We start from the raw sequence: 23,889 nt of genomic DNA, 5'->3' as shown, positions 1-23,889 counted from the left end.
GCTGCCAGGGCTACAGGGCCAGGGACCCAGGTCCACAGCTCCCTAACCCCTGCAGAAGAATTTGAGCCCTGGAGCAGAGCACAGAGCCCAGCTCCCCCTCCCCTGCAAGCAGCCTAGCCAGTGCAAAGCCTGTGGTGGGGGTAGGAGGGGTGGGAAATGAGCTGCTTGCTGCAGGCTCAGGCTCCTCACCCTGGTGCCCTCCCCACAGGACCTCCGCAGCCCAGTGGACAGGACCTGGCATGGCAGAGCAGAGTGGAGCCAGTGGCTCTTTGCCACTGCTGGGAGCCCCGTGCTGCCATGGGGAAGCACCCGCCGGGCAGCAGCAAGGGACACAACTCCATGCTGCCACCCCCACTGCTGGCAGGCAGGCAGGGGGTGCTTCAGCAGGGCAGCATGGGGCTTGCAGCAGCAGCAAGGAGCTTCCTCGCTCAGCCCCACTCTTCCCTGCCACACTGGGCAGGCCGCTGCCACCCCTGTCCTGTGCACAGATCTGGGAGACATGTGCCCTCCTGCCTGCCTCCCAGGAGTGTGTGCAGTGGTGGGGAGCCAGCCCCTCCCCCTGCCTCCTGGACGAGCCGCCCATGGCTTCATCCGGCTCCCTGCCAGGGCCCTGAGGCCGTGCATACTAGGCCTGGGCCCCAAGCCCCATGCACTGCCCCAGCTGGGCAGCAGCCCCAGCCACAGCCCTCCCTCCATCCCTATGGGGACCTCAATCCCCCATCCTCCCCTCCAGACTTACTTGTGGGAGTTGCTCTCCAGGCTGCCTGGTGGCTACCCCCTGCCTGACCACCTTTCTCCTGCTGCCCCCAGCCCCTTGCAGGCTGGAGTTCTGGCAGCCTGCAGAGAACTCTTTGAAAAAAAAATGAAAAATCCATGTTTTTCTTGGTTATAAGAGAAAATCTGCATTTGCTTCTGTTCTTCCATGGGAAACAGAAAACCCAGATCCCTGCTCATCACATACTACACAAAACATTTTTATCCAGTAAAAAGAAAATAAAAGCTCTATTTATATGCTAGGGGCCCAGGACTATATTATGCAGCTTAAGAGTGAAGCAAAAACAAATGTAACTTTATTGGAATTTTGGAATTCGAATCAATTTGCTATATTATATATTTTAAAAAATGACATTAGGCAAAATAATCAAAAGCTGTTGCTTTGTTAGCCTTGAAGTTATTACAGTCAAATGAACATCTACTTTTCAGATTCATAAAACCAAATCTAGCCTTCTTAGCCAGCGACAGAAATTATGCAAACTGGTATAAGTGACTGGAAACCAGTTCAAATCTGTAACACAACACAAGTTCAGTGAACAAAAACCACTTTCAGAATGGCTAAAACCTGGATTAAGATAAACCTGGATGGATGTAGTATCAGGCATAACTGATTCAGGTTAAATAGGTTTATTGAACTTCTGTCCCAGATCCCCTCCAGATTCAAGTCAACTCAGTCCCCCAGCATCCCATGATGCTTAGCACCTGCCCCACAACCCTCCCCCTTTCCTTACAGGCTGGGCAGGTAAGCCTTGACCCAAGCTGTCTGCTCCAGCTGAGCAGGGAGGTGTGCTCTAGTGCCCCCAGCTTTTGCCCTGGGTCACTGCAGGCATGTGGCTACATTTCTGGAATCCAAATGACCAGACATTCACTTTTCTTGTCAGTTCAAATCTATGCAGTTCAGACTAATTTAGGAAGATTGAACTGATTCACCCTTGGGCTTTTTGATGGTCTGTACTCAGCCCTTGAGAATCTTGACAGTGCATTCAGTGCTTCGCTAAAAGTTATTTCCAAGCCTGAGTTAAAGTTCACTTAAGTTAACATTTCCACACCTGAGTTAAAGATTTAGCTAGAGCTAAAAGCAGTCTGTAGGGATGTGGAATAAGAGCTACATTACCAGAAGCAGCTAACAGACAGCAGAATTGCAGAAGAAAAGATACCTTGATTAGTAGAACATCAAGACCATTAAAAAGAAGAGATGGTTATTAATATCTGTGAAATGTAGAGTTTAGAAGGTAGATTATAATAAGCCATGAATTCAACTGACTCCCTCGCTGCTGCTCGAATAGAAATGCTGCTGCCACTTCCCGGCAGTTGGTTTTATACTCTGAGTGGACCCGAAATCAAAGGGTAGTGTGATTGCACCTCTGCACTTCCCTGAATCCACCCTCCCTCCCTGGCTCCATTTATTATAATTTAGACAAAGTGCAAACAACAATTAGTTTCCTTTCATGTAAGGTGAATTAAGGACACATTTCTGCTAGGAAATATTTTACCAATTTGATATATAATTGCTTTCAAATTGAGGTTTTACTCTCTTGTTACAATACACCACAGGAACAAACTTTTAATACCTTCCACATTATTGACATTATAATTGATTACTGAACACAACGTTTAGCCAGAAGATGCATCTATTGAATTTTGTTTCTGTGGTTTTATTCATGAAAAGCCAACTTGTGCAGCCCTTTCACCAATCTCACAGTTCCACAGACTTAGGTGTGCTCCTGACTCTGAAATTTGGGGGCACCCTATTTCATTGGATTTTCCTTGTGGCTAGGATGTTTCAAACTAGCCTAAGAAGGTTAGAATAGAATAGTATTTGAGCATCAAGGTGCCCAGAGAACAGAATATTTGCAAGATGATCGTGGGTATATGCATATGGGTCATGCACAAGTCAGAGACACACAAGCAGGGACATGAGAAGTGACATTCAACTTGCATCCTGCCACAGAGTGCCCCTGTGAGGAATTCAGGGGCTGACAACTTTTGCCCCTCATTTCCTATCTATGCTTTCTATGGAAGGAAATCTGAGCTAAAAAGTTTGTCCCTAGGCTTTGCACTAAGCAGAGGTGCCTGGATTGAGGAGAGCAGTTCTGGCCAATCTCCCTTCCCTTGTTAGATCCCTGCCTACATGTAGCAGAATGTGAACCATACGCACAGACGATGTGTCAGTGTTGACCATGGTGGGGTCACAATGCTGCACTGCTCCTGCCACCACCCCTGCTGCAGGCCCTGGCTCCAGCTGGGCTGTAGCCCTGCGCCCCACCATCCGCACAGTAATCTTGGGGGGCACATGCCCCTCCATGCCTCCTGCATTGCCCATGACCATAAGGAAAAGGATTTGGTCCATATTCTCACCTATTTCCTTTAAAATTTCAAGAAATCATCCAAAAGGGTCCTCACAGAACAGACCTTCCCTGAAAATTCAAAGATCTCTCTTTTACTTGCTGGTTCTTTTCACTCATCACCTTTAAAAAAGAAAACTTTTCTTCCCCTCTGGTTCTCTTTTCTGATTAAACTCTGAAGTCAATCTCCAAATCTAACACGTCAGGCAAAAAATTACTTACAAACTTTATCAGTAGACCATATAAATGATCAAAAATCAAAAAGTAAGTAGATAGTGGAACTCTTTTAGGTTTCATGTAACTTTATCTACTGGAATTACATGCCGATTTTCTCCAAAGGAAAAAAAAAAATCAAAATTAAAAATTAAATGTGAAGTTGATTGCTAAAGATCACCTGCTAAAATTAAAGTTAGCAAAACCCTGATCACCTGACCACCCATATTTTTTAACTTTAGCCTTGACTGAGACTCTTCAGTAGAGTTGCTTTAATCTTACTCAAACACCTTTACAAAATAATTTTGCCTCTCTTTGGAATATGCCTCTCTCTTTAAAAGAAGGATCACTGGGAAGATTGATTGCACCAAAGAACAGTGGTAAATTCATTTTGAGGGCTTTCACTTTTATCCTTTGCTGGTATAAAGAGTCATTCCACTGAGGCTGAGCTCCAGCAGTTTAAATCAGGTGAGGCTTTGCTCTTTACTTTTTTTTTTTTTTTTTTTTTTTTTTTTTTTTTTTTTTTTTTTTTTTTTTTTTTTTTTTTTTTTTTTTTTTGTATAGTGCCAACAGTATGCCAGACATTGGCTAGGTTGAAGTCCTGTGCTGAATTTCTTACTTTCCGGGTTAGCTTTTCTTGCTTAAATAACCCTTAGTGGATTTTTTAAGGATAGGGAGAGGAAGCTCTGAAGCCAAATGGTCACCTCTGTCAAAAAACCTGCCAAACACTGATGACTGCGAACAGCTGGGCAGGCAGCAAGATTAGACTGTTGCTAGAGGGGAAACAACCTCTTTGTCCCCGCTACCTTCATGTGTTTGATTCAGCCCCTGCTGTTGCACCTTGACATACCAAGAGAGCTGTCATCCTAGAGTCTTTTTACTACCTGTCTATGGCGCATTAGCATAACTGGGCCTGGATCCCTGGTTTGGTGCTCCAAGCACCGGCTCAGTTCAAATCATTAGGCAAGGAAACTTGAAGTTATGTGATCAGTTTCTCAGAAATGCCTTATAGAGGAGGCATCCTCTAACATTTTGCTGTCATTCATACTGAACAGTGTACCCAGTGTACCACTGTCTTTCCATTTGCTCAATGAGATTACATTAGACCCTCAAACATTTGCATTTTTGAGAATGCCAAATCAATGCTTAACAGACCAGAATACTCCAATATTCTCCCCCCCATCCCCCAACACATACTGAAAGTGGTGACAATGAGCAACACCTTATATTTATTCATCCACCTCAACGATTTTTACCAAAGTAGTTGGGCATTACAGTACACACATCAATGAGGCAGATTCATCTCTGTTATAAACCCAAAGAACTCAAGGAAATTACATCACAGGGAAAATCTGGCCCAATATCTGTAATTATATACATATGAAGAGAGCTACTTGGCAATGTATCCTATGCAAATAATAAATGGACGCATACGTAGAAAACAGGTATACGAAACATATAGCCACAGTGAATTACAATAATTTAAAACATTGTAAGGGGTTTAGAAATTATGACAAAGATGAACAAGCAAAGAATAGTGGTATTTAAAAACAAAGCAGCATGCCCCATGTTTTGAAGCTTCTAATTCTTTCCCCTGCTTCTGGGTAAATTAGGTTGTCATGTAACAGCTAGAAGCCTGGACTGTGATTTGGAAGCCTGACTATTTTCTAGCTCTGCCTCCGAATCACTCAGTTACATGCGACCAAGTCACTTTGCAGTTTGGTGCGTCAGTCCCTCTGTCCATAAAATGGGAATATCAGTATTGATCTACTTTGTAAAGTAATTTTAAATGTATCGATGAGAGGTGCTACAGAGGAGCTAGACTTTATTAATAAAACACAACTAATCCTTACCACTATTGCATATTAATATATTCATAAATTTTAAGGCCAAAAGGGACCGCTGGATTATCTAACTGGACCTTCTGTATAACATGTGGGTTTTCATCCAATTGTTTCTGTGTTGAAGATTTTATCCCAAAATGCTTTGTAAAATATTATTAAGCATCATATTAAGTATCATTACCACTTGAAGATCAAAACGACCCACAGAGTGACAATGTGACTGGAAGTTCAAAGAGCAGGTCAACGGGGGATCACTAATTGAATTCCAGGTCACCAGACTCCCAACCTAATGTCCTGTAACAAGTGAGATGGGAAGTTCTTTGGATGCTGGACCTGACTTGCATACATGAACAGCCTGCACACCTGTGGGCACTGTATAAATCCATTAACAGCAACAAAAATATATTGATTGTGTAATAACTGTACACGTATTAAAAGCCAAAGGATTAAGACTTCTTTTGCAAAACAGCATCCTAAAGAATGACCAGGCATTAAAAATTGATCATCTCTACCTAGCACTTGTTTAGACTCCTTTGATTTATCTTTTCATTTTGCATAATACATAAACAGTCCAATTAGGATGCATTTTCAGGGGGTATTTTAGATCAAAGAGGTTACTTTAAACCCACAGTGAACAAAGCTATCAGAAATGTAACATGGAGTTAGGAAGGAGGAGGGGTTCACACTGAACATCAATTTAATCATTACCTGGCATGTCAAGACATCTAAATCTAACCCCTTCCCTTGCTCTACAGAAAAGGCAGACACTGCAGGCTGCAAAGCATTTCAGAAAAATCAGACAATTGCCCTTACAACTGAGGTCACAAATCTTTTGCCAGAACAAAATGTCCACAAAATTCCTACAGTCATTCTACATAAAAACCAATCAGACTGTTACCTTCAGACACAGCCTTATGTCATGCCCAGTATGACACAAGCACATTTTTCCAAACTACTTATAGGTTATGTAATAGAGATCTGCAGAGCATTAGCAGTCACGTGACATGGCCTACTAAGATTCCTAACTGCCACCTACAACATTTAATTAGCAGGCAGTAAACAAGAGAGAGAAGGGGGAAAAAAAATGTTTCCAGGCTTGAGAAGAAAACATTCTCTCTCACGTTACAAACAATGATTTTTTGCTTACAGGGGAAGTAAAACTGCAGCCGTCAGAGAATCAGGGACCAGCAGTGAGCAAGGCACAGGTTCAAATATCTGCCCATTGCAATAATGGCAATCAAAAGAAGCCCTGCTCATTTGGGTGCTGAGCCCTCGCATCCGTTTGCTCCAAGTAGGAGATGAGCGTATTTGCCCCCTTCCAGGAGCAGCTTAGACTCAATTCTGCATCAGATCCTCAGCTGGTGTAAATGGTCATAATTCCACTGACCTCGTGCTGGGGGAAGTTATTTGACGTCTCTCAGTTTTAAAAGAGCGATGCCACAAACCAGAGGTGCAATTACTACCAGAAAACGGGAGGGTAAAAAAAAACTCCCGAGATTTTCTGTAGGATGGTTTTTTCAGTGTGGAGGCGAGCAATCTTTAATGTGAGTGTGTGGATCGAGAGGCCAGTTTCCTGGCTTCAGTGGAAACTCGCCTTCCTCTTTGGCTTCTGCTGAAACACCTCCAAGCAGGATTAATTTTAGCACCGGCCCAAGAAGTCCTCTTTTTTGCTTCTGGATTTCCTTAGATTTAAAAAAACACAACACACACACAAGAAACTACATGCCTGAACCTATGTATTAAAAATATACACTTATCTGGGAGGGATGGCTGACTGCCTGTTACTCCACTCTGCTCAGCATCTTACAGGACCAGGCTTTTGAGGACTAAAGCAAAGATTGTGGTAAAGAGCTGATTGCAGTTATTTTTAAAGGACAAATGGAAAATAATGTCTAATTGTGGTTAAAGAACTAGAGGAAAGGAGACTGTGCCCTACTATTATGCTCAAAGCATCTTCCCTCGGTGTATTCAGAGTGATATTCTGCATCAAACATTTGCCATGATTATGTCACTTTTACTACCTTAAAAGCTCTCAATGCCATAGCGCTTCTACAATGCTTTGTAGGAGACATGAAACTTTATTACAATTATGAGTAACCTGACTCGTATCCCCTCACCCTATGCACTGGCTTCAGCAATCTGGACATTTTCCAACCAAATCCCAATTGCCACAATTAGAGGAAAAGACACTTCATTCTAAAGAACACACTTTTGCTCACAATTGAGAAGAAACTACAATGTACATCACATCTGTTTTTTTATAAGAGCTCATGGGAATTCAGGTACCTCCCATACTTGGAGTTATATTTTTCAAAGATTAAGAAACAGGCAAAATAGTGAATGGTACTCAGCACTGGTGACTGTGATGGTTAGGTCCATTTTACTCGGTGCTATATGCGTTTGAAGGAAGAGACAGTCTGTGCCCTGAAGGGCTTAATCTCTTGAACAGATAAACAGAGCATGGGGGAAAGGGAATATTGTGATTCCTCTTGTACAGATGCAGAACTGAGCCCAGGAGGAATTAAGTGATTTGCTTAGGGCCACAAACAGGATCTGTGGCAGAAGAGGAAATCATTCTGATTTCCCAAACCTCTGTCCAATGCCGTAACCACAAGCCAAACTTCCCACTGCTTTCAAAATGACAAACACTCATTGCCTTTTCCTGCAGAAATAGTCAAACTGTTGATTCCATTTTCCTTAACATTATGTCAACCTTTAGCAGCTTCTGACTCAGAATGAACCCGAGGTAATAAACTTCAACAATACAAAACCCAGGATATTTTATAGTTATTGAAAAAGAAAAAGTAGTTAGCGGGTATTTACACTGACCACTTTCAAACTTCCATGCCTATCAGCAGTCCCAGGGCATCCGTACTCATTTTCCCAAGGCAATTAAAGCCCTGCCGTGTCCCAAGAGTCTTTCTCTGAGTGAGTGAGTCTGATAGAGTGAGCCCTGTCTTTTCACTGGTGGATGAATCATAGTTGCATTGGGCACCGCTTGGAAAAGACAGCATTTTTCCAGTGCTGTGGCCATGTTCTAGTTTACTCTTTTAATATGCCATGAAGATATCCTTTTAGAAAATTTCTTTAAAAACTGAACAGAAGGATCCCAGCAACTTTTGTGGAATTAGCAGGCCATCAGATTATACTGCGTTTCTTAAGAAAAAGCAACCTCAGCTGTACTAGGCTCTTTCTACAGCTCTTTAAAGACATCTTACATAGACTTTAGTCACCTCGACAGAGCATAAGGCAGGCAGCATGCAATGCTGCTGAAGAGCTGTTTATCAAAATGCCACTCCTACTACTAATGAGAAAACATTAGAAAGGTTTGTGAAAAACCCTGCTCCGCCTGAAGCTTCCTCTGGGTATAAAACTGTAAACGAGACACCAAAACACAAAAATCAATTTGACGGTCACTTTTTAAAGTCTGACAACACCTCCTTGGACCAGGCAATTCCTGGGCGGACAGTGGCATAATTAGACCAGGGCAGCCCAGGCAGCTGCCCCGGGTGTTGACGGGATGGGGAAAAGGAGAGGGCACAGAAGAAATGACTACCACTACCAGAAGGCATTGCTGCCCTATGTGTGGTAGCTGCCTCCATCACTTGGCTACACCATTACACCTCTGTGGGCAGATCTATTGCGACTTCACTGCACAGCCCTACTTCCACATCATGGCTATACAGAAGAACTTGCTTGGCTGGAATCTATCTAAAAAACTGAGTATCTAAATGTATCTAAATATATTGACCGTGTGTATATAAATACACCCACAGAAAAGTATATATATTGCATACAAACCCAAATTATGCTTAATACATAAGTGTGCGTGCATGTGTATCATCGATCAAGAGAGGTCAACTGTAGATACAGATACTCAAGGTTTCTGATTTGATGCTGTCATTAAGTCTATTTCAGCAAAGCATCGAGTATCAGTTGCTCGTTTCACATGCAGGCTGAAATTCTGGGGCCTCTATTGTTCCATACTCTTCAGGCTCATTTTTCTCAAGTTCAAAATTTGCCAGAGTTAGGCTTAAAAAACTCCAAACCAAGAAAAAGACGCTTCATAACATTTACAAAATGGAGGGTCTGGGTAAGTACTTGAATGCATTCACTAGTTGCAAAGTTAACCAGAACCTCTGTCGGTAGCCTTAACCACAGTCATTCTGTTTTGATATAGTATGATGGTGCTAACCTGGCAGCAATTCAGATGTCTAGCAAACAGCAAGCATATGTAGTTCTCCAGTCTGCAAATAAGGCCGCTTCTCGACTTCCATGTGATGTAGGCTTTTTCCTTTTTTAACACTGTGCTACAAATGCCTCGTTCACAAATGTTGATCGCTTCATTGACAAGGGCAGCCAGTCATTTAAAAACAAACTCCAAGGCACTGCAAATAATGCACGTTTGATCGTGTGTCTTCACACAGACAAGTCCCATTCAATACCAACAAGAGTTTTTCCAATTCCCTTCCTTCAAACATGTGAACCAGAAAGCCCTACTTTAAACCGGTCAGATGAAGTAAAGTCGTGCGACTACAGTTACTTTCCTACCACATGGTTCATTTCTACATTTATTTTTCATCTCATTAATTTTAAGAAGCCCCCTTTCATTTCCAGTCTACTACCTCTGTGCATGCTGCTTTCTTAAGGTGGTTCTTTTGAATAAGATGAATCACTCCTTATTTATATTTTGTTGATGGCAACCTTAATAGTCTCTCCCTCTATGTTCACTTGGTGCAGTTATGAAAACATGAGTATGAATGGCTTCGTAATATTTTGTATATTATCTCAAAATATTTAAGCTACTTCAGGGAATTGTTCCTATTATAGTCCAATGCAATGACAATCCACACTGATAAATTATTCTGTGGAGCTATTTTTATATACAACTACTCTGCACCATCTTCTGCACTGGATATAACACAGGGAAGTGCTTATCAATAAAGGGCTGCCGAAGGCAGGTGCTTTAAAAATGGGTGCACTTAAATTTACCCCAGTTAACATGTTACTAAGACCATGTACAACTATAGCACTGATCAGCCTGTCACTTATGAAGATGAATATCCTTCTTACCTGCCTCTAGACATGCCAGGAAATAATAACTTTAAAGAGAGGTCAGTAATAAAAAAAAACCTGCAGTACCCCTTGCATAATTCCCAAGTAACACTGCATAGAGCGTGTCTGGTATACGCTAGCTGAATAACCACTATCTAGACATGCAGGACAGTAACACTTCAGTATGCCATGTATACATATACACATTGCCTACATATACTAGTATGTAATACATAAATATGACATGTGAGCACATACATACGGATGAACAAAATCTCTCCCCCGCTGTGCCTGGAGCCAGAGGCGTTTCTGCAAAGGTCTTTATAGAAAAGTCCAGTTTGAAACTCAAGGCTTCCTAATTACAGTTAAAATACAAAAGCGTTTCTACCCATTAGTGCCATTCAAAACTAGACGGCAAGGAAATAACACAGCTACATTTATTACCAGTATCTTCAAGGGAAGAGCTGTCACACTGATGATTCTGCTGTGACACTACAACGTTCATCTCGGAAGCAATCAGATCCTGTGCATCTGCACAGAGGTTGGAGGGGGGGGAATAGCTAGCCAGTATGGTTACTAACTTTGCCCAGAGAAGCTTATGCAAGAAAGCAGCACGGCACCAAACCTGTCATTCTGCATTTTATTTGATAGGAAACCATGGAACTGACTAGAAAATGACCCAAGATTAAACATCAGTAGGAGGGAAGATGGAATAATCTAGCAAAGGTTTAATCCCTTTACCTAGTGCTCATGCCCCGCACTAAAATAATACAGCATTTTAAACAGTGCCTAAAAGCACAACCCCACAGTGAAGGGCAAGATCAAATGACAGCAGAATCATAAAGTTTGCCTGTCTCCGATTCGAGTTCCCCTGCAAACCTGGTAGCAGAGGGGAGGAAGACCCCCACGCTTGGCCCACAGAGCAGGCTAATAGCTATTTTAGGAGGGGGTGAAATCTCAGCATACCTTTGAATCAAGTGCTCCCGATGTTCAGCAGGATCATTGCCGAGAGACAACTGCAGTCTACTGTGTCAGATTACAACCTGGTGGAGAGAGTGGCAGCCGCGGCAGCAGCAGCAGCATCAGTGCGTTGGCTCGGCTTGTATTCAAGCTAAAAATGATTCATTAGTTGTCTGCAGGGAGGCAGGGTGAAAGAGACGGAGCGAGCAAGCATCATCGGCCATGCAGCAGCTGCCAGAGCCTATGAAACAGCAGTGTTCACACACACACGCACACAAAGATGGCTTTCCCCTATTTGCCAGTTTCTCTTTCACACGGGATTAGCAAGAGGCAAGTGAGAGCTCAGCAAGGCTGGGTAGCAAGGAGGTGGGGGCAGGAGTTGGGGTGGGGGGAGGATTTTATTTTACCTCCAAGTAATGCTATCATAGGACTTCCTCAGTAGGTCATCTGTGGCCTACTGGGACAAGCCAATGAACTGTAAATGTGAGCTGTAATTTTTTTTCCTCTCCCCAGCCTGCCATAGAAGACTTAGAAATTCAGATACAGAAGGGCATTAAAGCAGATTACCTGGACCATCCCAACCATGCTGTCTTTTTTCTGTTAAAGAAAACTGCAGCCCACACACACACACACACACACACACCCCTTCCACCTCTACTTGTGCAACCAGCAGCTGCCTAGCAACTGGAAAAGAGATGCACTGGGAAAGGAGGGAGGGAGGGAATATTAAAAAAAAAAAGAGAGAAAAGTCTTTCTTAAGGCAACCAAAAGCCTTTAGCCTGTATTTAAAGGCAAGACTCTCCTGACGCCCGTGATCCGAGGGCTTGGGAAATGCATTTGCGCAATAATATAGCCTAATTTTAGCTAGAAGATAGGCCATTTAAGGTTCAATTGTCTAGATAGCACAAGAAGTAATGCTGAGTAAAGCTTTCTGTTATTTCCTTAAAGCACTTAACAGTGCAAGGAAATATACTACTCCCAGGGTACCATTTTATTGAACCCTCCTAAAGCTGCTATAGAAATATACTGCACCATTTAATAATCTTACCCAGTTATCCTAAAAATAAAATGTGCCTAAGATTGAGAGAGGCAGTGTTAATTTATCGACTTTTTGCAAAAGCCCTTTCTTCTCCTCAAGGCCCTCAGCAAACTGAGTCATGCAGGCAGATTTCCCAAAGGGTTCACCACTCACAATGGGGGCCATATAGCCAAAATGGCTTAACTCCTATTTAGGCAGACAAGGTTCTTTGGGTGAATCTGATATCTTTTATAAGACCAACTTAAATATCTGGAAAACAATTATTAAGCAAGCTTTTGGGTTCAAAAACTCTTCGTCAGGCTAAGGAAGTTTCTGCAGTCGATGCGTGCTCTTCCTGGATGGAATGAAAAGTAAAGAAGCCAGAGGCTGGGCTGGTGTGCACGCAAGACAGGTAGTCAGTGAAAATGTAAACTGAGGAGTCAATGGGTCAATTAGCCCTTTTGAACCCGAAAGCTTGCTTAATAGTTGTTTTCCAACAATTTAAGTTGGTCTAATAAAAGATATCAGATTCACCCAAAGAACCTTGTCTGCCTATGTCCTTAGACCAACACGGCTACAACGTACACCCCTGTAACTCCTATTTAGAAACTTAATTAGAAACGAAAGATTATTTTATCAGTCAGTGTTCTGCTCTTTTTGACAAAAAAAAAGTGACAGCAGTGGTCCATCTATGGCAGTATTTTTGTTTCCAATAATGGCCAGTACCAGATGCTTCAAAGAAAGGTGCAAGAATCCCATATTTATATAATCTGCCCTTCCCAACAGGTCTTCTCACAATTTCTAGTAGCTAAAAATCTTTAAACTTGACTCATGAGGCTGAATATCCTTTCCAAAATGCCTTAGTGTTAATTATTCAAGGAAGTATTTGGTAGCCATGGTGGTCTGAGGCAAAACTAATGCAAAAATCTAGAACTCTTGGTTCAAAAATACCTTTTATTAGACCAACTGAGAAACTGCAAACAAAATCTTTTTCTCCAAGCTTTTGAGCTAGAAGTCCCTTCATCAGGCTCAGGGAAAATTAAAGATGGTCAAAATATAATCGTTTTGCAATTTCCTAGTTGTCCTAATAAAAGGTATCATTTCTGAACCAAGAGTTCTAGATTTTTGCATTTATTTAGTGTTAATTACTATAACTCTGAATATTCTTGTTATCCTAATAGCTTTCATTTCTACCCAGGAGAACTTTTACAATCTTTTCTCCAATGCCTGATGAAAGGTGTTTGTGCCCAAAAGCTTGCAATTAAAGGCATTTATTTGCAAAAATCTTGTTGATCTAAAGAAGATATCATCTCTACTATGAGTCCTGATTGCCCATTATCCTAACCAGCATCCAAATCCTTTTTTTTAATCTTGCTAAATTTTTAGGTTCAAGCGCTCCCCATGGCAACACGTTTCAGTGTAGTGTATATTGTGTAAAAAACATATCCATTTATTGATTTGAAATTAAATGAATTAATATCTGGTCCAAAGTGTTATAACAGGAGGTACTGATTGCTGAGCACTTCTGAAAAAGGTAGCTCCTATTATGAGTATTAAGCAATAAAAAACTTGGCCCTGAATTGTCTGAAAATTTAGCTATGGGTTGAGGGTGAGATTTTCAAAATGTCCTAGAAACTAGATGCTTTATTGTGGGTGCCCAAGTTGATGCTTCTTCAGAGGGGCTGTTTTTCCAGAAAGGGACTCTGAAACCCAGGCCTCTTCAAGGCATGCTAGATTGAGCACCTGAAATAATAAAGCACCCAAACCTCCGAGTAATTTTTCTAAATCTTGGCTGAAGTGTCTTGCCCAAGGTCAGCAAGTTGGTAGGAGAGGAAGGGAAAAAAGCCTTGAAAGGAAGGCATGGGGTCTTCCTTTATGAACGACACACCCCAACTCTCCAGATGACATGGATTAGAATAAGGCCCTAGAAACAGCCTTGCTTCTCTTACCAGTGTGCAGGTTTCAAAGAAAGACCTACTGAGTTGTGTCTACACAGCAGGTATTTTTTTCCCAGTGCAGCCACATTCAAGTCTGAGTCTCTACACCAGTGATTCTCAGTCAGGGTTTTGGGACACCCTGGAGTGCCCTGAGATCCTTTGAAGGGGGCCTCAGGATGTAAGGAAATACATGAGATGTGAGGAGATAAGCAACTAAGTATAGGCTCAGGCTTGTCCTTGCTTAGCCAACCTCCCACTTCCCAGCCCCGCTGCAAGGAAATAAGCACCATAATATATAAATTAGTTTTTGAAACTGGGTTCCATGCACTTGCAAAAGTTATGGAGGGGTGCCTCGAGTCCAGCAAGGGGTGCCTCAAGTCCCAAAAGGCTGAGTGTAGAGAACAGTGGTTTGAACTGCACCACCCAGCTGCACTGGTGCCTGTGCTCCTGAGAAAAATCACAGCAGCTTTCTCCAAGTGTGGAGGCGCCACCATTTTTGGCAGGTGTGCCACAAGTTAGCCCCACGTGCTCCCCGAGTGCCACTTGAATCTCTTTCACCTACCCAATCTGCTGTCTGCTCCCTGCCCCATCTGCCCCAGTCTGCCAAGCTCGATACACACAGAGGCTGCAGGTGTGTGTGATGATGAGTGTGAGTGATGATATCTGTGCAGGTGTGTGTGATGAGATGATTAGTGAACAGAGAACCGTGATGATGTGGAATGCAGCAGCAGCACAATGCCTCTTCCAGCCCTGTGCAGAGGGATGGCCGAACCAGTTGTGCAAACTTTGTATATGCCTAGCTTTATGACCAAAACAAAAGTTTGCCAAATCCGTTATAGGGAAGCAATATCCATGGAGAACTAGCTGTCAGGAGCTGGGTTATATATCATGTCATCATGTCTGAAGCCCCAGACCTTACAAATGTCAGTATGTATTGTGTAGTGTAATGTACTGTGTACATTGGAAATGCAATCTGAATGTGTAACAGAAGTGGGGCAACCCTACGGAGTCCTGCCGGCTGCATGATGGGGACAGAGTCTCTCCTGCACCTGTGTTAAGAAACTAAACCAGCTCTCAGATTTTCAGGCCCACTTCACACGTTAAGGCCCAGAGCCAGACTACTCCAAGCTCAATGCTTAGCAAACTGCAGCAAAGTAGGGGGTTGCGGCAGACCCTGCATGCAGCACTCCCCTGCCACATTCCCCTCAGGGATAACTCGACATCCTCCTTCGGCTCCTAGCCCAGGCTCTGGCTCTTTTCTTATTCTAATAGCCCAGCAGCTTCCCCACTCCTGGACAGGCATCGGTTAGGGAAGAGGTGGTGAAATGGTATTCCCACAGCTCTCAGGTCTCACCACAGAGTCTGCATTCAGAGCGAACCAAGTCTTTTGGCTCAGATCAAGCATCAGTTTCGAGGCCTCTGGTGAGCTAAGATCAGGTGGGGGCATCCAAATCCTAAGACCTCTGGGCTTGGGCCTGCACATAGGATGCCTGCCAATAGATTTGGGAGCATCTGAAGTCCCAGGGCGAGAGCGTGGGGCAAAGGATGCTCACCGGCGGTAGCACCACACGTGGTGTTTGGAACGATTGAGTTCTGCCTGTGCAGTCGATATGAAACGATTGAGTTCTGCTCATTCGATCGGATTTGGAACCAATTTGGCTGATTTGATCTGGAGCTCGAAATATATTAATTAAAAAAAAAACAAAAACCCAAAAATAAAGTCTCCATCCAGGGCCTGGGTCCTGTAGCTAGAGGCATTTGCAAGCCACTGAAACCAACAGGACTTTCAGCCCTTCCTCTACCTGCTCAGGTTGCATTTCCTGGTGATGCAGCCAAGTCTCAAGGCAGGGCAGGGGCAGGGGGCTCCGGCTGCACCCAGGTTTCCTTCAGCTACAAGTGCCAAACTGCTTCTTAAAGGGTGCTGTGTCCACCCCAACCTGCCAGACAGCCCCAGGCTGTCTTGACACAGGTGAATTCCCTGAGGGCATTTGTCATCAGATTACACACCTTTTACTCACCAAATGAATGGTGCAAAGAGTCCTTACCGGGCTTGAGCATTTGGCTTTATATCTGAATTTCCCCTCACGGAGATTCATTTATAGAGGTTTCCTCTGGCCTCAAAAGTCATGGGCTCCACCACTAGTTTATTATGCTTTATTTCTTTGATTTACATGCTGCCCTGCTCAACAATTGCTCAGGGCAGCTCACAATAAGAAAACAGAATAATCTAAAAAATAGGATGCCTTAAAAAACAGGTGACACACCAGCTCTGTGCCAGGCAGCACGAACCACATGACAGGCAACTTGCCATTTGTGCCCAACCCTGGCAAAGCCAAACCAAGAAAACCCTATGAAGTAGCAATTGTGTGCACATGTTATACAACGCTACATGCATGTATAACACTCGGCAAGTCCCAGCTCTTGTCTTGTCTGAGAGAATTAAGGGCCCAAATCCCACTGAATTTCATCTTCCTTTCTTTCACTAGGGGATCATTGTGGTCATCATGTGTCTGGTGACTTCTCAGACTTTAAGATTTTTGTGATAAGGGAACTGAAAATCCCAGCCACAGGATCATAAAAGAAGTCAGCACCCAACTCTCTCTGAAGTTTGGCTTGAGAATTTTCTTCTGAGGTTTCTATACGTTTAAATGAAATGCAATCGTAATATGAGCTGTGCATATGTTAGTAATTCAACTCACTATTTTCAAATTCAGGCAGTAGAGCTTTGCTGCTGGGCTACTTCAGATAAATAACTAACTATAACCACTGTTCAGTCTTGTAGGTATAGGAAGCACAAAAACCTACACCATGAATGATATTTCAGTCATCTTTCTATGTATAAGAGATGAACAAGGATATTTAAAGTGACTAAAACTCACTTACCTTCACATGTTTTTTCTCTGGTTGCCACAAAGTGCTTATATTTAGATGGGGAATACAATGAACCTTATATGAAAGGATATGTGCCAACTTGAAATTTAGTTTGAGTAATAGATTGAGGGTCAGATGTAGATACTACTGCTAAATTACTCAGTGCACAAAGGTGGGTTGTTCTCTGGATGGTTCTCCTTTTCTTCAGCTGTGAAGTCTGAATCCAGTTGAGAATGTCCTTAAACTCTGAAGATGTCTGGATCTTAGATTTCAGATTGAACCTCTCTCTAGTTCAGACTGGCAGAACATGTTAGAGGCATTGGAAACACTGCAGTTTTTAAGGTGCCTATATACGAATGCGGAGGCTGCCCTGATGCACTGGAATTCCAGCACGTTGGAGCAGATTTGATTAATCAAGTGGACTGGAGAGTAGCAACTGCCACGCTCCAGCCCCCATGCTCAAAAATGGTAGCAGAGACGCTTCAATCAAAGCTCGTCGAATGACCTTTAGTTCAAGCGCCCCCAGCAGACTTTTAAGTGCAGCTATACTGATACAGGAGAAGCAGCAGTGCTTTAATTAGAGAGGCTCTTGCAGTCGCTCCAATTAAAGCACCACCTCCCATCGCTGCCTCGCCACCCACCCAAAAGTGCCCTAAGTTTTTGATTATATGAACAAAGTAATCGTGCTTTGCAGCAGGGGAAGTTTAGATGGGATCCTAGGACGAACTTTTTCATTACGAAGGTAGTTATGCATTACAACAGCCTACCCAGAAAGGTTGTAAAATTTCCATCCTTGCAAACTGTTGAGAGCAGGTTGGACACGCACTTAATTTGGGATGGTTTTTAGTCAGAGATGATCCTGCCTTGCCCTGGGGGTTAGATTAGATGACCTGCTGAGGTCCCTTCCAGACCTACTTCCCTCCGATTCTTCAATGCTAACACCAAGCCTATTTTAAAAACTGTAAACGGTGATATACTGTTGGAAAGCTTCCAAAACATGCCCTTTGTGACCAGTAACCATTTAGAAGCATAAACCAAAGTCTTAAAAAAAAACTTAATGTAGTCAATTTTCTACTTCCTGCCAGATAAGAACCACAAAACAAGTTATTGGAGCCATAAGATATGAAAACGTTACTAACATAAATAATTTACTATTTAACTAGCACTCTATAGGATGAGCTCTGCCAAGCATCAATATGAAATGCTAAGAAACATCATTGCCATTAGAGTTTTACAATTCTAGGTACTGAGAGGCATTTCTGAAGAAGGTCGTTTCAGCTCCTGGCCGCTTATGCAATATAAGTCTGGAAAGTGCCATCTAAACATCTACCTGCATTCATATTCATAGCCATTTTTTAATCCTTCCACAAACTGAGACCATTAATCAAAATACATACATAGGGCTGATATTCTTCTAATTTCACCTAGCCAATTCAGAAGCAACTTCACTGAACTCCATGGAGTTACAATGGCATAAGTGAGAGGACAATATACTGCTACTATTCAGATTCCTCTTAGCACAAGGAAGTAAGATTAAAAAAAAAACTAAGGAAAGAACTCACCTTGCTAGTTGACAATATACACGCAGGGCCGCCTGTTGAGATGAAGGACAGCTGCCTCTGAAGCCACAACAGCTCCTTCTGAGACTGTTTCAATAAATCCTCCATATCGCTTGGTTTTTGACCCACTAGCCCTTCCTGCAGAAGGAAAGTTTTCTTCAGTAAGCAGTTCTTTATGTACATAGCAAGGGTTAGGTACAATTGTGTCACTTCTGAATTTGTAGATCAACGGCAATATCAGCAAACGCAAACTTTTAATATTTATACATTTGAGCTATAATTAAATTTAGGAGTGAAAAGGGGAAAAAGTGTTTCTACTACACACACACACACACCCATATACATACATGTGTACATATATACATACATGCACACAAGTTGCATTTTATATCATAGGCAGTCTTGCAGCTGGACTGCCTTCATTTAAGATACAAAGATTGTTTGATAAAAAAAATGCAGAAAGCGCAGAAGATTGGAAGTGTTCCTTGCTTAATTTAGTGATCATCCCTATCACAGGCTTCTGGCGCCTAAAAACTTGATCCATTGTTTCAGACTAAGTAGCTCAACCTCCTAATGATCTTCTAATGCCCTAATGCCTTCTACTTAAAGAGGGCGATTCAATTTGCAGCGGCCATTTAATTAGGCTAGGGATTGTGATTCCTCTACATGGAAGGACAGCATTCAGGAATTGGTTAGGCTGCCAGGAAAAGCTTTGGGAAAGCTGTGGTTCAGTTCAGTAATGCAAAACAAAGAAGAAGAGAGCAGGCAAACGTAGAAACATAAAACAAGATGGCTGGTTCAGCAACCTTTCATCTGTGTTCTGAACCTAGTGGAAGGGATGTCCCTCCTACAGCAGGGGCAGGCCAAATATGGCCCTTGGCCCACTTCCAGCCTACCAGGCCATTCTCTCCAGTCTGCAGGGCCCCTCCAAAAAGCAATTACTACCAAGCCACATGGCACCTCTGAAAGCTGTGCCCCATGTGGAGGCACCAAGCATGATGGCATGTGACTGCACAGCTGATGAGTGGGGAGATCTCCTGCCTTCAGCAGGGAGGGGCAGGAGGGGGTTTTATGGGTGGGTATGGGTTCCCCCGCAAGGCGCACAGCCCCTGCCACCAGCAGCAGCAGGTGGCAGGCCCTCAGGGCCTTGGCCCACTGCAGGCAGAACCCCACAGCGATGCACAGCTCCAGCTGAATCACAGGAGCTACAACTGGTGGCCTGGAGTCAGCCTGCTGGTGCATGCCTTCTAACCAGACCGGGCTGGTTCTATGCAAGCATGTGGAGCTCATGGCACTGTAGGCAGAAGCTGTGCACCATCAGGCTGGGCCATCTCCGTGCCTCCACGTGGGACTTCCAGCACTCCAGTGGGGATCTGCATGTGGAGGTAAGGAACCCACCTGGCCTGATTGCACACAACTCCCTGTGGCTCCTGTTCTGTGTGCCGTCGGGCCAGGTGAGCTCCATGCCTCCATGTGTGGCTCCCTACTAGGGTACTGGAAGTCCCACATGGAGGGACAGAGACAGCCCAGCCTGATGGCACATGGCTCCCGTCCGTAGTGCTGGGAGCCCCTCTGGTTTGCAGGCGTGCACCAGCAAGTCGGCTCCATGCCACCATGTGCAGCTCCTGGGGCTGAGCCAGATTGTGCCACCAAGGGGGGTCTCCCTGCTGCAGGCCAGGAGTGCCCTGAGGACCCACTGCCTGCTGCTGCTGCCACTGGTGACAGGGACTGTGTGCCATGGGGTGGACCCACACATACTCCCACACCCATTCCCCCACAAACACCCACACCCCTCCACAAACCCTCCCATAAAACCCACACATACTCACACTCCTTCATAAATCCCACACACAATATACAGCTATTCCTTGCTAAAAGTCATAGTTACATTCTTAAGAAATACAACTAAGTGAAATAATGTTAAGCAAATCCAATTTCCGCATAAGAATTAATGTAAATAGGGGGGGCTAGGTTCCAGGGATTATTTTTTCCTCCAGACAAAAGACATTATATACACATACAGTATACATTTTAAATAATTTTAAACAAACTATTTAATACAGGTATAAGTTTTAAATCACTTATACAATCACACCAAGTTAGAAATCTTCAGGGAATACTTGTACGACAACGTAAACAACAATGGCTGCCACGCTGAAGTGGGAGCGTCATTTGGCTCACGTCTCTAAGTAGTTACCTACTAGCAGGTGGCGGCCAAACAATGTTATAACCGAACATTGCGCAACTTTAAACGAGTGTGTTCTCCAATAGATCAGCGACGTAATAACGAAATAACGATAACTGGGACAACATTAAGTGAGGAGTTACTGTACAAGAGTAAGACTTTATTTTGAGCTATTATGCAGTAACCTCTATATACACTATGCAAACACAAGTAAATCAGTACAAAAATATGTTTTTAAAATAAAATTAAAATATGTTATAATAGACGTTTGATTTTTCATATATGATTTGTTTTTGGTTTTTTTCTGGTTCCAAATGGAAAACTCCCCGCCCAAAAGGAGTACTTCCAGGGGAAAGTGGTGGGGTGGGGGGTGGGAAGGGGACTTCTGGTTGCAAAGGTCAGGAGTTAGGAGTGGGACTCCTGGCCCCAAGATGGCGATCAGGGGGCAGGGCACCTGTCAAGAGGCAGGGCTACCCTTGCAGCCCGCGACAGCTCACCAAAAGTCATTAAGCGGCCCTCCAACTGAAATAATTGCCCCCCCACCCACCTTCCTGCAGTGTGCAACAGTGTATCGACATCACTGATTTTACAACAGACTGTGAAATGCAAGGCAGACAGTTTGTTCATTGAGCATTATTTGGAGAAGAGTTTTGCAACCGTTTGTTAAGAGAACACCAATTAAAAACTACAGAAACACCAAACAAGCCAAAGGACATAAGTACATCACTATAATGAAAGCTTGAACCTAAAAGCCAACCGAGAAGGGTTGTGAATTCAATTTAGGTAGCCCTTGACCAAGCTTGCAAAATAGCTATTGTCGAGGGGCTTCCGTCTCTTTTGTTGCCTTTGCTTTAGTTAATCACAGTATTATAGTCTGTATTAAAAATCATCACCTGTTTAATTACAAAGCTGTATCTGCACTTCCCCAGAGTTTCTAAACACTTTGATTTGGTTTATGTTGCCATCTTGAACAACTGAGGGCACTTAGCTTCTAGGTGTGAAGACTGGGTCAGCATAAAAAGAATTTGCAGACATAATAAAGAAATGTCCCACTCTCGAAAAGTGGCAGTACCATTCCCCCAGTTGTTCATACGCAAATTGGAATTCACAGCTGATTTTGAATTAAGCAGATGTGACCCAGCATTTATGGCTGCATTTGTGTATATATAAGAGAATGAGTGATAGGACAGAATATCCATGTTCTCTGCTATACTAGTATAGTCCTTACCTTGAGGGCAATGGCATAAAGGTGCTTTTGAGAAAGGGAGGGACCAAAGTTAGATTGTTCTGAACGAGAAAATCCCAACATGTAGGGGAATATTCTGAGATATATGCTGAATGTTTGACTTTTGAGTATCCAGGCTTTATTTTTCTGGATACACCATCCCACCTTCCATCCACTTCTCAGGCCTCCTCCATTACTGCTTCTGCAAAATTTAACATCACTACTCTAAGAGCCTTTCCTGTTCTATCATTTGTTGGCATCCTCAATCAATGTGTTATCTATTTATACTGGATTGTAACCTCCTCAAGCAAAGACCTTAATTGACTGTGAACTCCCAAGCATACATATGGTGCTACATCATGCAGCACAACAGAACAGAGCATCCTACATTCCTGTGAAACAGGGAGTAGGCGAATTTGTCCAGGCCCCCTACTCCCCAAACTAGTTTTTAAGCAGCATGTTTTGCTTCCCCCACAGCTTCATGCTCAAGGTGCAAGGTGCACAGTCAGTAAAAAGCAGAAAAGGGTTTTACAGAAATAGAAAAGAAAACAGCTTCCTTCTGCCTGCCTGAAGCGCTGGTCTCCTGCCAATGGTCTCATGAACAGGGCACAGGCGTGGAAGTGAGGACACATGGTTTCTACAGTGTCTCTCTGCCACTGACCTGCCCTGTGACTCTGACCCTTGGTCATGTCTACATAGACAGTAAGTTCTTTGGGGGCAGAGTCCATCTCTCACTATGTATCTGTGCAGCTCCTAGCATAAAGGGCTTTTCATTTCATGTGGGGCCTCTCAGCACTACTGTCACAAAAACCCCTCAGCAAAGAACTAACTCCCTGCCTAACACTAAAAAATGGGGTCTGTACCTTTTGTCATAGCCCCAAGAAACAACTTGGATTTATCTGGCTTTATAATCCTACTACTTCATCCTCTTTTTTCTCCTAGAGCACACCTAGCCTCTGTGAAGAGGAGCCTTTCCAGTTTAATAGTTCACCAGCATAATTGGGCTTTAGTAGTAAAAATAAATTTATATTTACCCTCAGGCAGCCCAGTCGGTTTTTGAGCTCCTCGCACTCGACTTGCAGCAGTCGGATTTCCAGGTCTTTTATGCCTTGAGACGGGTTGTTAATATTTGGCAGCTGCAGGGCCTTTATGTTGACTGCGCGTATTTTCTGCTTTAGGGGAAATCTTTTGGTGGTAGTTCTTCCGGTGGTGGTGATGGTGGTGGTGGTGGTGGATGATGCAGGAGCCAAAGGGCTTTTGTCCTGGTAGAAAGACAGACATATTGCTTAAGACGACATTGCCAGGTTCCAGTCAGGTTTGCTGGAGCTATTTCTGGGGGAGGGAGAAGAGTGGAGTTTCAATTTCTTTAAAGTTGGAAAATGTAACACAATTTATTTCACCCCTCATACTTCAGAAAACTACTCAATAAAGTTTGCACAAAAACCTTTAATTAAAAAGAACTATGACCAAAAAACAGCAATGGAAAATTTTAGCTTGGAAGGTGAATTTTACTTTAACAGAAGAGTAAACATGGACAACAGCAGGTGCAAATAGAAATGGTTTCGCAACCTTAACTGTTGCAGGTGGGTACTATGAGGCCCTGATGCAAAGAGCATGGAGATCAACTAGGGCTTGTCCATTAATTTCAGAGCCATATTCAACATATAATTACACGTTTATACCTACAGAGGGAATATTGGGAAAAAAAGATTTCAATATATGCTCAGATACTAAAACACATTCAAAAGTATTTAAGGAAAAAGAAATGCAAATTTAGTTTTGCCAGTGCAAATATTCACAAAAAGCTCATTTTCACATATGAACATTCACAAAAAAAACTTGAAATTAGAAAAAAAATCAATGTTTTCTGTGACTGTTCATGTACTGTGTGAATGCAGTGTCC

General features: G+C 43.1%; 1 protein-coding gene across 1 annotated transcript in view; it reads right to left on the bottom strand.

Moving 5' to 3' along the window:
- The window catches only part of LOC109290238, a 71,892-nt gene that overhangs the window by 13,169 nt on the left and 34,834 nt on the right, over positions 1–23,889 (bottom strand). Inside the window, exons 3-4 of the mRNA XM_019506643.1 lie at positions 23,021–23,248; positions 18,580–18,714 (exon numbers count right to left, since the gene is read on the bottom strand). Of these exons, the coding sequence (XP_019362188.1) occupies positions 18,580–18,714; positions 23,021–23,248 (363 nt within the window). The remainder of the gene's footprint in view (positions 1–18,579; positions 18,715–23,020; positions 23,249–23,889) is intronic.

This window comes from Gavialis gangeticus, unplaced genomic scaffold, assembly GCF_001723915.1.
Source record: "Gavialis gangeticus isolate Ggan-Ray unplaced genomic scaffold, GavGan_comp1, whole genome shotgun sequence".
Classification (NCBI taxonomy): domain Eukaryota; kingdom Metazoa; phylum Chordata; order Crocodylia; family Gavialidae; genus Gavialis; species Gavialis gangeticus.
This window is presented reverse-complemented; position numbering and strand designations above follow the sequence as displayed.